The following is a 13,719-nucleotide window of genomic DNA, read 5'->3' on the forward strand; positions in this document are numbered from 1 at the left end:
AAGATGATTTCATTCTTTGTACTTGGATCCCTCCTCCCCCAGCATCTAGGATAGGGCCTGGGCCTCAGAAGATTTACCATTGATTGCCCTCAGGGAGCCCCAACTTGTAGAGGAGAGGGGGCTAAGAGACCAACTATAAGAAATAGGGGTAAATGTGGTATAGTTGATAGGACACTGGCTTTGGAATGAGGATAGACCTGGGTCCAAATCTTACCCTGAAAATATCTTTTTTTTTTTCCCCAATTATTTCAACCATGAAGAGCCTACTATGAGCACAGTGTCTGTGCTAAGCACTGCCGATACAAATAAGGAAAAAGTCTCTGCCTTCAGCTTAGAGTGTAAGGAAGAGGAAAAGAAGGTGGAAAGGGGGCATGGATGTTCCCTAGAGTCCAAACCACATCCAGCTTCGGATGTAGTGTCAGATAGAAAGTTCAGGTCCTAGTTCTCTAGAAAGGAAAGCTTTGAGGAGTTGATTAGCTGTGTGACCCTGGGCAAGTCACTTAATGCTTTACTTTCCTCTTTAATAAAACGAGTGGAACGTGATGACCTCAGAGCTCCCATTCAGGCCTCAGTCTTGGATCCCATAGTTTTAAGTTCTACAAAGTCCTTTCTGACTCTGGGAGTGGCTCCTAATGTCTATTAGCATTATTAACACTATTATACAAGTGAGGAAATTGGGGCACTGAGAAGCCAGTCAGAGCCAGGAAACAGAGTAGGAAACTGATGTTTGCTCCCTAGGATCTCTATGGAGGGAAGACAAAATCCTGACTTCAGGGGGCTTCCCCGTTTGCGGGAGATGCAGCTGAACCCTGAGGGTACCCCCATCTCAGACACAGAATATATTGCTGTGGAGCAGGGAAAGACCTAACAATATGTGCTATGGGGAGGGGTGCAGATAAATAATTTGAGGGGATGTGCTGGAGGTGGGCTCTGATGCCAAGAGCAGGATTTCTAAGGGCAGGGATTGGGGTGCCCATGAGCCACCCACTTGGGGCGAGGCAATATCATGTGACTGAGGACTGCCCAGGGTTGGTCTTAGGCAATCCCTCAGGATTGTGAGTACAGGAAGCGGAAGGCTGAGCTAATGGAAGAGGCAGCTCCTAGCTCAGTCCAGCCCTGCCCGGACGGCCCTGCCCTGCCCAGAGTCCCAAGGATGGGAAATCCGGGCTTTTGCTGCCCCCTCCTGGCTCTGCTGCCGTCCAGCAAACATTGTCTGCGTCTAGCAAGGACCACCCCTTCACCTAATGGGCTGGGATGATGGAGAACTCCTAGGAACCTGGGGCTGAGGGACCAGTCTCAGACATCCAAGGGACCCAGGCTTTGATCTACAGTCTCCTGGGCAGCCGCCGCCTCAGTTCAAATGCCTCTCTTTGCTAACAGGGGGCAGGTTAATATGTTCTTCCCAGGTCAATGGGGTCCCCTTTTTCCCCAAACCCAAGGACAAGCATTTAGGTGCCTACTGTGTCAGGTGCTGAAAACTCAAAAGCAAAACAAAAAAATTAGAAAATAATTTTTTTCCACAGAGCTTCTATTCCATGGAGATACACATATAAAAGTATATTCAAAACAGTTGATTTATAGAGCTTTAAGCACTTTACAATAATTATTTCATTCTGTCCTCACAACCAGCCTGGGAAAGAGGTAGGTGAGATTATTACCCCTATTTTACAGATAAGGAAAGAGGCAGGCAGAGGTTAAGAAACTTTTCAGTGTCGTACCGTTAGTACCAGGGGCTGGATTTGAACTCAGATCTTGACTTGAGGTCCTGTATGCTAAGTACAGTGCCACAAAGTTGCCTCGTTTTATATGAAAAACATATAAAATGGACTCAAGTAGGAAGTAGCAGAGAGAACTGGGGAGTCAGTAAAATCTCGTTCAAGAACTGCCTCCAACATGTACCCAGTGGTGGCATCCTAGTCAGGTCATTCAAATTCTCAGATGCCTCTGTAACTGTCTAAGACTAAGCCATAGAGAAAGTGCAGACTGGTAGAGGAATGTCAGGCAAGTCACGGGCCCCATCAGAGATTCTTAAGGAAGTGAGGTCACTTATTCCGGGGAATAGGGTCGCCAGCCTGTGTTGGCATCGAAGTTTGAAATGGAATTTGAGAGGTCAAAGGGACCTCAGCAGCAATCACCTTATCCAATCTATATCCAAAAGGCATTCCCACTATAACCCACCTGGAAAGGAGCTATATCCAGTCTCTACTTAAAGCCCTACCACCATGGCTCCCCACTCTACTTTGGGACAGCTCCATATGTTAGGTTTTCCTGATAGTTTCAATCTTCCTTTTCACATCATCTACATGGTTCCTGGTTCCAGGACAAATAGAACAAGTCTAATCTCTTCCACACAACAGGCCTTCAGTGATTCCTGTCTTCTCTCCATCCTCACCTGCTTTAAACTCTAGCTCATGGAGCATGGGCTCCAGGACCTTTACTACCCAGGTTACCACCCTCTTGATACTGCAGCTTATCACTATTTTAAACTGAAGTACCTAGAACTGAACATGGTACTCCATATGTGCTTTAAGGCAGACTACAGAGTAGCTATTATCACCTCCTTATTCCTGAAAAGGGTCTTCTCAATGTAGCCCAGGATCAAAAAAGCTTTCTTCTAGCTGCCATATATATTCCATTGCCAACTCATGACATTTGTAATCCACTAAAATCTCCTGGAGGTATTTTCAGACCTTTTGTCTAATGTCTCCGCCATCTTGTAGTTGGAAAATTGACTTTTTGAACCTAAATGTAAGACATGATGTTCACCCCTAATTAATTTCATTGGATTAGCTTTTGGGCCCCATGCCTTCAAGATCTTTCTATGTCCTATCACTCAATAGGTTAGTTGCTGTCTTTCTCAAATTTTGTCATCTGAAAATTTGATGAGTAGGTCATCAATACTTAATAATCATTAATAAAGACATCGAATGGCACAGGGCCAAGCATGGATCCTTGAAGCACTCACTCTACTTGACACCACTGGCCAGGTTGATCTTAAATATAACAATCAACTTTGACTCTAATTATATGATCATCTAATCCAAATCCCTCCATCTTTTCCAGAAGAATTGTACATGGGACTTGATCAAACTGTCAAAATCTGGGCAAATAATTTCTACAGAATTCCCTCACTGATCAACTTAAGATACTTCGTCCAAAAAAAGAAATAAGATTATTTTGACATGAGCTACATCTGCTGACTCAGATATTTACCAACCATCTTTTTAATGTCCACTCTAGAATCTCCACAGGACTCAAGTCAAGTTCACTGGACTACAGTTTAGAGACTTCATTCTCCCATTTTGGAAAATTGGAACATTTACACTTCTCTTGGCAATGTCGTTTTGCAATTATTCAAATACTGCAGACAGTGGCTGAACAATCCCTTCTTGCTAGTTCTTTCAGTAACTGAGGATGTAGGTCACCTGGGCTAGGTGGGCCAGATTGTGTGTCATACAGGTAAAAGCAAGAAGGCCAGATTGGCCGACCCATAGGATGCACACAAACACACTCAACATCTCAGTTCAAAGAGGTCAAATGAACCATGGCCCTGCTCTTGAACCACGAAAGTCCCTCTGATCTTTCCCTCAAGCCCCAATCTCTGCAATTTCAGAGGCATTTTTAAGAACCTGGGGCTGGGAAAGAAGATGCCTGGGTACTAGTGCTGGCCATGCTTCTGATTTGCTGAGTGACTCTAGGCAAGTGACTTCCTTTCTCTGATGTCTCCCATTCTGAGGTCCCTCCTGGATGTGGCATGCTAGGATTCCAAGTCAGGTTAGTCTTTGCGGTCAGTCAGTCTCTTTGTGATCGCCCCCCCTTCCTCCTCCCCTTGTCCTTAAGCTACCCCCTGGATGCACAAAGTAACCCAGCCCCACCTCCCCAGTCCAGTACAATCAAAGCCATTTTCTAGCTCCGGGGCTCTGGACTCCTGATAAAGGTTAATGTGTGATAAGAGAAATGTTACCCTACCAGAAACAACAGTGCCACTTACCAGGGGCCTCCTAGAGATAGTACCAAAGCGTCAGGAATAGTTCAGATGGGGAGGTTTTGGGCTGGATTGAGTGAAGGGGATGTGGACCTTTTGATCTTGGCTCCAAATAAGAGACCCTCCCTCCACAATTATTCTTCCAGGTTTGCAAAGTGTTCTACAAACATTGACTTATCCTCCCATAACCCTGGAAGACAGGTGCTATTAAGATCTCCATTTCACAGATGAGGAAACTGAGGCAGACAGAGGGACATAATAGCTGGTAAGCATCAGAGGCCAGATTTAAAATCAAGTCTCCAAGACTCCGGGTCTTACTGGCTTCTTTTCTTCCTGCTGTCCCCCTCTCTCCTCTCCTTCCTTTCTGGCTGCTGACTTCAGGGGAGAAAAGAAATCCAAGGAGCATGGCAGACATACCTAATATACCCTTGTAACAGACAGCTCCTTTGCTTAAGCGGTAATCAGAGAATCCTGCTGGAAACAGTCTATAAAAATTACTTGCCTAAGGTCACCCAGCAGAGCTGGAACATAGCTCCTCCAAATTCTGGTATTTTTTAGGGGACTTTTAGACCATCTCCTCTGGGTCTGAGTTGATGGATGGGGAAATGAGTTGAAGAACAGGTAAGGAAGTTCTCCAAGCTAGTGACCCAAGTATGGAATCCCCAGGATCCCAGCATAGAATTTTCCATCCCCATATGCATAAACCCATCCAGAGGCAGGTGTATCAGGGTTGGAAAGGGGGGAACTGCTAGCACACAAGTGCCCAAAATCACCAGGCACAAAAGCTCATTCAGGTCTTGATTCCTAGCCCCAAGAGGCCAAAGGATGGAACAGGGGGCCAAGAGGCTTTCACTGTTCCTTCCTCATTCCTTTGAAGTGCCCAGACAGGTTCCTCCATCTCCAGGCCTGGGGCTCAGGGTCAAGGAAGTCTATCTTTCCAAGCAGAATCCTGAAATAGTCCATGAGAGAAGGCATGGGAGGAGGGACGCTCTTCAGCTGAGCAGGTTGGAGAGGGTGGACACCCTGGGTCAGGATTTGGGGAGACTAGGAATTCCTGTTCTATATTTAACACAATGACTCATTTGGTGAGCTCCCAAAGGTTGCTGCCTCTTCCTGGGCCTCAGTTTCCCATCTATAAAACAAAAGGGTTTGACTCTCTCTCGAGTTCTCTTCCAGCTCAGACATTCTCTCTGTCCTTCCAAACTGGATAAGAATTTTAGGGTGGCCCAGGGAGCTGAGCTAGGAATTAGGGATAGCAATTACTCCTCCTGGGGGTCCTCCTGGGTCAAACCACAGAAAGGCAGGTTAGAAGTAGAGAGAGGGAACTCCAAGGCCAAGGCTTTCTTTCTCTCTAGGGCTGCCCTCCCTGGGTTTTGAGAGGACAACAATGGAACTTTCCAGTTTCTGGAAAGCTACTGAATCCCAAGTCTTCAGAATAAGGGAGGGGCATATGGAACAGGACTGGCATGAGAGAACAGAGACCTTTCCTTCCTCTTTCCCCAACTTTTAGAGGCCAGCCCAGGACTGAAGAAGAGGAACCAGTTCCCCATTCCCCCCAGAGTTCTTCTAATTCAATAAAAACTCCATTGCAAGTTACATTACAAACACAGCAAAGAGATAGAACCCACCTTCAACCCCTCCCCAACAAAGTGGAGGATGGTAGCTGGCATTTCTAGAGACAGCATGCACTAGCCTGGCTTTCCATCTCTATTCCAGGCTCTTCTTTGAGCTCCTACAGTCCCAATGGGAAGTGGGGGACAAGACCCCCTAACCACAGTTCCCTAAAGCAGTTTCCCCCTAACTAACAGGACCAAGCCCAGGGGATGTGAAGCAGAGAGGACCAGCCTGGGCCAAGCATGGGAGCACTGACCAGGGTCAGGGTTGGGGTAGGGGGATGTCCATCCAGAAGGAGAGGGAGGGGTGGGAGGCAGCTCAGGAGGTTCCCACATAGCTGAAATGATTTCGGTCGCCTTCAGTGAGGGTCAGGGTCAGTCCCAGGCTGGGCTTCCGCTCTGCCTCCTCATTTGGTCTGGTCAGAGGGGGGCGAAGCTTGAAAAAGTCTGAGACGTAGCGTACCTGAAAAGGGAATAGGTCAGTGAGGAGTGAACAGATGAATAAATGAAAAAGAATTTTAAATGCCTATTATGAGCAAAGCATTAGGAGCCAGAAGAGCAAAGATCGTCGGGAGAAGGGCTGGGATGACTCAAAGTCAGGGGAGCCCAGGGATAGCCCCAAGGGTTGGATGCAGTCCCTCACCGTGAGCCCTGCAACGAGTGCTCCCTGCAGGAGACCAGTCAGCACGTCACTCCAATGGTGCTTATAGTCAGCCACTCGAGTATATCCCACGTAGAGGGCAAAGGCCACCAAGAAGAACTGTACAGTGGGTCTCAGCAGCCGTGCCCACCGCCAGCAGAGACGGGCCTGCACATACAACTACAGGGAAGGGGGAAGTGTTCATGAGGCTGGGCTGGGGGGAGGCTCTCTCCCACCTCTCCCTCTCTCCCTCCTCCCTCCTCCCATCCCTTCCCTGTGGCAATTCTAATGGGGAGACTCAGGAATCCAAGGGGGCCCATTGGGGCTCACTCACCGCAAGGAAGACCATGCAGTACATGCCAAAGGAGGAGTGGCCTGAGTAGAAGGACAGCCTAGAGCAGGAGCAAAACCAGGTCCAACAGGGTCAACAGTCTCCCTTCCCACTCAGGCTGGGCCCTTCCACACCCCCTGAAAAGATGCTCTTGATGGGACCTTAGGATGCAGAACATCAGAGCTGGGAGGGCTCTTAGAACATGGGATGTCAGGGTTAGGAGGATCCTTAGAATACAGGATGTCAGAGCTGAGAGGGCCCTTAGAACACAGGCTGTTAGAGCTGGAGGGCCCTTAGAACACAGGATGTCACGGCTGGGAGGGCCCTTAGAACATGCAAAGTCCGATCTAGGAGGGCCCTTGGAACACAGTTTCATCCCTCCTGCTATAGGGGAGTCAAGGCTCAATGGAAGAAATGCATCTCTTGGGCAGTGTGTCCCCTTAGCTTACCTAGATTCAGTGACATTGGCAGGGCTTCCCCGGCACACGGCCTCAGGTTGGACATAGCCTGAGCAGTTGACGCGAGACCAGTCAGGGTTACAGACTGCTAGGAAGTTGGGGCGAAGGCGGCCAATCATGTACTTGGCAAGATCAGTCAAGGACTGGCTCACACTTGCCCCAAAGAGGAAGGTGCCCAAGACCTTGTAGAGGGCAGCCACATAGCTGTTGAAGTCTGATCGTGAGTAGAGGCGTTCTGTGTAGACAAGGTAGGCCTCCCCAGATGAGACCTGCCAAGTGAAATCGAGTTAGGGGACACAGATAGGGCTTAGCAAGGGCCAGGAGGGAGGCAGAAATGACACAGGGGGCGTGATAGCTCAGGAAGGGCATGGTGGGGTATTGGACAGAGCTCTGGATCAAATTCAGCCTCAGATACTCGTAGGGACTTGGGACTTGGCTATGTGCCTGTTCCTGGCTGTTCTCACCTTGTCTCCCCCATTAGACTGTTACTCCTTGAAGGAAGGGCCTGTTTTTCCCCTTCCTTTGGTCCCCAGTGCTCAGCGGTAGCTAGCACGGGACCCTCCCCACTCCTGCCTGCTAGTCCACTTTTCTTCCTATACCATAAGCTGGCCCCTTTTGCCAGTTGTCCCTAAATATTTTCCCAACTCTAGGTGGCATTCCTGGCTCAGGCAGGGCAGTGTCAACTCTCATCAGAGAAAAGGTCTCCCCTCTGCCATGTCCCCCCAAACCCCCAGGGCCAGCTTCCCTTTCAGACTGGCTGCTCCCAGGGGGCAGTGGAGCATCCTTACAATGATGACGCTGACGGTGATGGTAACACCAGCCAGGAGGCCATGGGTGATGGTGTCAGGGCGGTAGGGATATCGGATGGTATCATCGCTGCAATAGAAGCCCCTCTTGTATGGAGAGTTCACCAGCGTCAGGATGATAAAGGGCAGAGAAGCTTAGAATACAGAACACAGAACAACATCACTGCAGGGAAGGTGCTCAGAAAGTGGGATGTCAGAGCTGGGAGGGCCCTTAGGACACAGGATGTCAGAGCTGGGAGGGCCCTTATAATCAGGAATGTCAGAGCTGGGAGGGGGAGATGGGTAGCTCCAGTTGTCCTAATCTATATCTGGCCACTGGACCTGTATGTTTCCAGAGGAGAAAATGAGACTGGTGATTTTGTACAGCCCGGCCTCACTTAAATCCAATTCACTTGCAAATCATGACATTTTCTTCCTGAAGTATGGTCCTCTTCCAGAAAGGACAAACAACAGCCTGTGAGTAGTAGTTTAGCTGTCCCACTGGGGATCCAACAGTTCCAGTTGGTAAGGGCAGCTCCTTCTTCTTCTCCTTCCCTCCTCTCCTCATAGAGGGAATCATACCCTTAGTTGTGGGAGCACTGCCCAAAAGAATATAAATTTTGATCATTGAAACCTAGTAAGATATTTTAGAATTTATGGTCAAATTTCTGTTTTACGGACCATGCCATAAACCCAAATCACTCTGGTTCTTAAAGATCGGCCAACAATAGGTCCCAGTCCAAGGCTCACTTGGTCATTATTTGGATTCTGATAGCTCAGAGTGAGTGTAAATAGCAATTGTTTCGTTTTGGTTAGAAACCCTAAGAATCTTCCCCTCTCAGACTGATTTTTTTTTTGACTAGGCAAAACTTTGACTCATTTCTTACCTATCCTTAATCAATGAATGGGCTTTGCCTCAGACAAACTGAGACTTGGGAAAGACTTTAGCTTAAAAAGACCAGGGTCTCCCACTGTATCCAGGGCCATCTCCAGTCATGCAGATGGATATCTGGCCACTGGACCCAGATGGTTCAGAGGAGAAAGTGAGGCTGATGACTTTGCACAGCCCTTCCTCACTTAAAGCCAAATCACTTACAAATCATAACATTTTCTTTCTGAAGTCATGGTCCTCTTTGAGGAGGAAGGACAAATAACTATTGTCAGAGCTGGGAGGGTCCTTGGAACAGAGAGTGTCTGAGTAGGGAGGGCTTTAGAACACTGGGAGGTCCCTTAGAACATACAAAGTCACCTGGGAAAGTCCTTAGAACACAATGTCAGAACCAGGAGGATCCTTAGAACACAGAATATCAGGGTTGGGGGTGTGTGTCCCCTAAGTGACCATGGAGTCCAATGCTCTCATGTTGCAGATCAGGTCCAGAAAGGAATGGAACCTGCCAAAGGTGTTCAAGTCAGTGGTAAAAGGGAACACGAGAAGCCAGGTCTCCTCATTTCTGACCCAGAGTTCTTTCTGCCCTCATCCTCTAGCTGCTCATGCCCAGAAGAACCCTGCCTACCCTTTGCCCTCAACCCAAGAGGTGGCACATTCCCTGATGGTTTTCAGGCGTGGGACAGGGCAGGGCCTGATGGACCAGCCTCACCCAAGAACAGGCCTTGGACTCCCTTTCCTCAGGGGCCATAGGTAAAGAGCTGTTCCCAGACTTCACAGGTTTGAAGGGGAAAAGGGATCTTCTGTGAGGGCTGGGGGATGGATCCACAAAGGTCCTGAACACTGCCATGGGGCCAGGGATAAGGGAAGGTGACTCAGGTAATCTTCCTTCTCTGCACCCTCTTTTCTCCTTATACAAATGAGGGTCTGTTATTCTCTTTTCTGGTGAACCAGGTAACCTCAGAGCAGAAAAAGACTTACTGGACCATATAGACTCATGCACCCCAGCGCCCATCTTTTATAGTTTACAGAAAGTTAACGGTGGCCCCTGGCAGGGCCCCAAGGCAAGGAGATACAGAGTGGTGGTATTAACTTGATCCTGGAGGCCACCACTCCCTCCCCATCTCCTTCATTAGGGAGGGATTAAGGATTAGCTCCAGACAGCCCAGGTCTGGTAGATTTCCCTCCTCCAGGCCACCTTAAAGGGCTACCTTTAGCCCAGGCTCCCACAGCTCCAAGCCTCCCAGGCTATTGTCTGTCAACCCCAGAGTAAACACTCATCCTTTGTCTGGGCCCTGGGGGAGGGGATCAGAGGGGGCCCTCAGGCTGTCAGCAGCAGCACACCCCCCTCCAGGAAAACCAACCAGTCAGACAGGTTTGGTATAGGCAGGGGCCAGGGTCCCCAGCTCAGATTGTGCCCCCCCCCTCCCCCCCAGCCACTGCGAGCTTTGATTAACCCGTACCTGTCCCTTCAGTCCCACAATCACAATCTACAATTATGACTCCCCAGAGGAGCATTTTCTGCAGCTAGCAGGATTGGGCCAGGCCAGGAACCCAGGGATGAGGTTAGGCCAGCTGGGCTGGCTGTGGTCCGTCCCAGTGCGCAGGTGTATGGGGGATATTTGCTTTAAGTTTGTTGGGAATTAGCAAAAAAAAGGCCATAGAGCCCTGGCCAGGGAATCAGGAGTCCTGGGCTTAACTGTCCGTGTGACCTTGGGCAAGTGTCTAAACTCTGGGCTTCCTGTCCGTACAGCAAGATTGCAGTGTACATGATCTCCATTTTAGCCCTGACATTTTATGTTCTGAAGGCTTCTAAGACTGCGGTTGGGGATGAGTGAGAACAAGTCCCCAAAGCAATCTTCCAAATTCGGAAGTTAGATGAGTGTAGAAGGGAGGCAAGACACCAAGCGGTCCAGACCCCGAAATTCCACTCATTCAACCCGCTCGACGTCCTGGGGTGTGTGCGGTGTGTGGAACCCGGATCTCAGCCCTCCCGAGTTCAGCTCTGAGGTCTCTCTTGCCTACAGGGACAGGCCAGGCTTTGGTCTGGTGGAGATCTCCCAGATCAGGGCTCCCTCCCAGCTATGATTCATTGCCCCAGGGAGGGAAACAAGAGGAAGGGGGGCAGGCACAATCTACCCGGGATGGAAGAGGGGCCAACTTCCTCCTCTTCCGAAGGAACTCCCCTTTATAGGTCGGAGTTTATTCATAAAATTATAGGTTACAATAGCTATAAAGACACAGTGCAATCCAATCCTTTCATTTTACAGATGGGGAAACTGAGGCTTAGAGAGGGACGGAGGGTTAAACGCTCAACCCAAAGTTATGGAGTCAGGCGTAAAGCTGGGGTTACCAATGTAAATGCTCCAGAGGTTGTTCCCCTCCTTCTCCCTCCACCCCACCCCGCAAGAGTTCTTCTACATAGGGGAATCCTTCCTCAGACTCACGGGAGGGGGGTGTTTTAAGCTCCCCAGGTCCAGTCTTCCCAGGTCTGGGCTCTTGGCACCTCCTTTGGTGCCGACCTCCAAGTAGGAAGGCCTTTCTTCCATTCCCCCAGATGGTTGAGTCCTGCACAACTGGGGATGGGGAGGGCCACCACTGGATGGGGCAGGGACAGGGGTCAGGTAATAGCAGGAGGGGCTGGCGCAGGAGCGCGCGGCTTACCGACCACAAGGCACACCACGTCGAGCACCACGAACACCTTATTCCTCTCCATGCCCGGCCCGGCCCGGTCCGTCCCAACCCGGCCCTGGACGGCGCACTCCGAGAACAGCTCAGACCCGCCTCCGCTGCCCCGGGAGGTGGACGCGGACGGGGCGTGGGCTCCGGGTCCTAAGCCCGGAGCAGGAGAGGCGCAGAAGGAGGAAGGCCAACCAGGCTGGGACAAGGGGAGGAGAGGGAAAGGGAGCAGGGTCACATGGCGGCGGAGCTGGGTTGGGGCGGGCGCCCGAGAGGCGGGGAGCAGGCGGGGAGGCTGGACTCTGGCCCCGTCCCGCCCCCGGAGAGAGAGGGAGGAGGAAGAAAGGTGAGAAGGAAGGAAGGAGCAGGTTCACCGGGAGCGAACCTTAGGACTGGAAGGACCCCGGGAGGGCCGCCCCGTCCAGTTGTCATCTTCTGTCAAATGAGACTTTTCAGGGGATTGACTCAGTACCCGGCGCATTACACAAATGCGTACTCCCTTCCTTCTGGAGATGGAGAAACCGACTCCCAGAGAGCTCCCACACGTCATGGGGTATTACTGGCAGAGCCGGGGATAAGCACCCGGGTCTCCTGAAAAAGTCCAAGGCTTTTATGCCATTGCTTCTTCATTTAGAGGTCATTTTGGCCAGTTTTCTTGGGCAAGTCCCTTCTCTCCTCCCCAGCTTCAGTTTTAGCATTCGTAAATTGAGGGGACTGTTCTCTCATAGTCTCCAGATCTGACGTCGTCCCTCGACCCCTTCAAAGCATCCCTTCTAATCCGATTTCCCTTTGTTCCTGGAGGAAACAGGAGGAATTCTGGAACCTAGGAGGAAGTTTTGACTCACTTCTCAAATCAGAGGCAGTTGGGAGATTCAGTGGATACAAATCTGGGTCTGCAGCCAGGAAGACCCAGGTTCCGATCCTACCTCAGACACTTAACTAGCTGTGTACAACCTTGTCTGGCAGCAGGTCACTTGTTTCCTGTTTTCTGAGTTTCCTCAATTGAAAAATTGGGATAATCATATTTGTTAAAGTGTCTTCCTGCCTTCAGTCACTCCTTTCTCCAATGCATCATGAAAGGCTCAGTTCTGGTACCACTTCCATAGACTCCTCCCCCATTTCCTATTCCTCTCCCCCCCACAGAAAGTTCTATTTTTTTGGAGTACACTGTCTGCACCTTTAGGTCTTTAAGACACAGGTAGTACTTGAATCCTCTTTCTCATGTACATACATGTCATCTCCTGCAAGCGCCTTAAGGATAAGGATTTTTTAAAATAATTTCTATATGGCCAGAATCTAATACTAGTGAGTACTCAATACTAGCTTGTTAAATTGTTCTAAAGTTCCATCTAGTTCCGACTTTTGGTTCTAAGGGAGGGAGCAAGGGATCCAAAATCTGGGCTCCTAATACATCTGGATGACAGCAATCCACTTCCCCACACTGAAGGTTGTGAATAGCCCAGGAAGGAAGATCTTTTAATCCATGGACCCTTGGAGAGTAAGAAGACTGTTTTTGGGGCCAGGAAAGAAGGATTCTTCTGGAACCTCAAAATCATTAAGGAACCTTAAAAATTGAGTTTGTCTAACACCAGTCCATAAAGATGGGAGTGGAGAGACTGAGAAGCAAAGGGATTTGTTCACACATAGCTCTTTCTGATTACCAACCCAGAGCTCTCCGAAACTCCAAGAACTGGAGAGGCAACACTGCATAGCAGAAAGAGGACTGAACCCAGAGAACCTGGATTCAAATCTTGGCTTACTACCCCAGTGATCTTAGCTGTTGTTCCCTCAAACCCCTGGGCCTCAATTTTCTCATCTACACAATATTGAGTTTGGACTACATTGGGCAGTGCTATGGTAGAAGACTAGATAACTGGAGGAAGAGGGGTGTGCTTCCAAGTTGGGGAAAGAATTCCCACATGACTGTCTCATTTCCTTGGCCTCTCATACCAATCCCAGGCACCACTATCACCTTCACTTCTATTAGATACAGTCTCCATATTCTATCTATGGACACCTCTTTACAAGAATTTTCCCAAGTGGCCTGCCTTACACCTGAATGCTCTTGTTAAGCTGCCTCAGTAGCTGAGGGTTCCCTGCTTTTTGGAAACAACAGCCCTTGAATAGAAACTTGGTTAAGATTTTCCATCCCCATTTTATAATGGAGAGGATGGGCTCATGGATCCCAACAGGGAAACATGTATAGCATGGGGAAGGCTCAAACTCAAGTGAGGAAAATAAATTAATCCCTTCAGTCACCTTCCTTTCTCCTCAAAAATGGACTTTCCTTTGGAAAATAGGATATAGTTATAACAAGCTAATTTTTTCCTTATTCGTGATGG

At 49.3% G+C, this 13,719-nt stretch overlaps 1 protein-coding gene across 1 annotated transcript; it reads right to left on the reverse strand.

Moving 5' to 3' along the window:
* Window positions 1-1,556: 1,556 nt before the first annotated feature.
* Window positions 1,557-11,635, reverse strand: PLPP2 (phospholipid phosphatase 2). The gene is made up of 6 exons (XM_072601716.1): window positions 11,363-11,635; window positions 7,816-7,967; window positions 7,019-7,296; window positions 6,573-6,630; window positions 6,242-6,418; window positions 1,557-6,061 (listed from the first exon to the last, which is right to left on the reverse strand). The coding sequence occupies exons 1-6, from the start codon at window positions 11,412-11,414 to the stop codon at window positions 5,918-5,920; spliced, it is 861 nt and encodes a 286-aa protein (XP_072457817.1). The 5' UTR covers window positions 11,415-11,635; the 3' UTR covers window positions 1,557-5,917.
* Between the last annotated feature and the right edge of the window lie 2,084 nt (window positions 11,636-13,719).

This window comes from Notamacropus eugenii, chromosome 4, assembly GCF_028372415.1.
Source record: "Notamacropus eugenii isolate mMacEug1 chromosome 4, mMacEug1.pri_v2, whole genome shotgun sequence".
Classification (NCBI taxonomy): Eukaryota; Metazoa; Chordata; class Mammalia; order Diprotodontia; family Macropodidae; genus Notamacropus; species Notamacropus eugenii.

Bases quoted from the DNA above. Each gene is read 5' to 3' on its own strand.
- PLPP2 (XM_072601716.1), bottom strand. From the start codon at position 11,414: ATGGAGAGGAATAAGGTGTTCGTGGTGCTCGACGTGGTGTGCCTTGTG. The intron at 7,297-7,815 runs GTAAGGATGCTC...TTCACTTGGCAG, and splicing joins TCACCGTCAGCGTCATCATT to GTCTCATCTGGGGAGGCCTA. The intron at 6,419-6,572 runs GTGAGTGAGCCC...CCTTCCCTGTAG, and splicing joins ACTGCATGGTCTTCCTTGCG to TTGTATGTGCAGGCCCGTCT.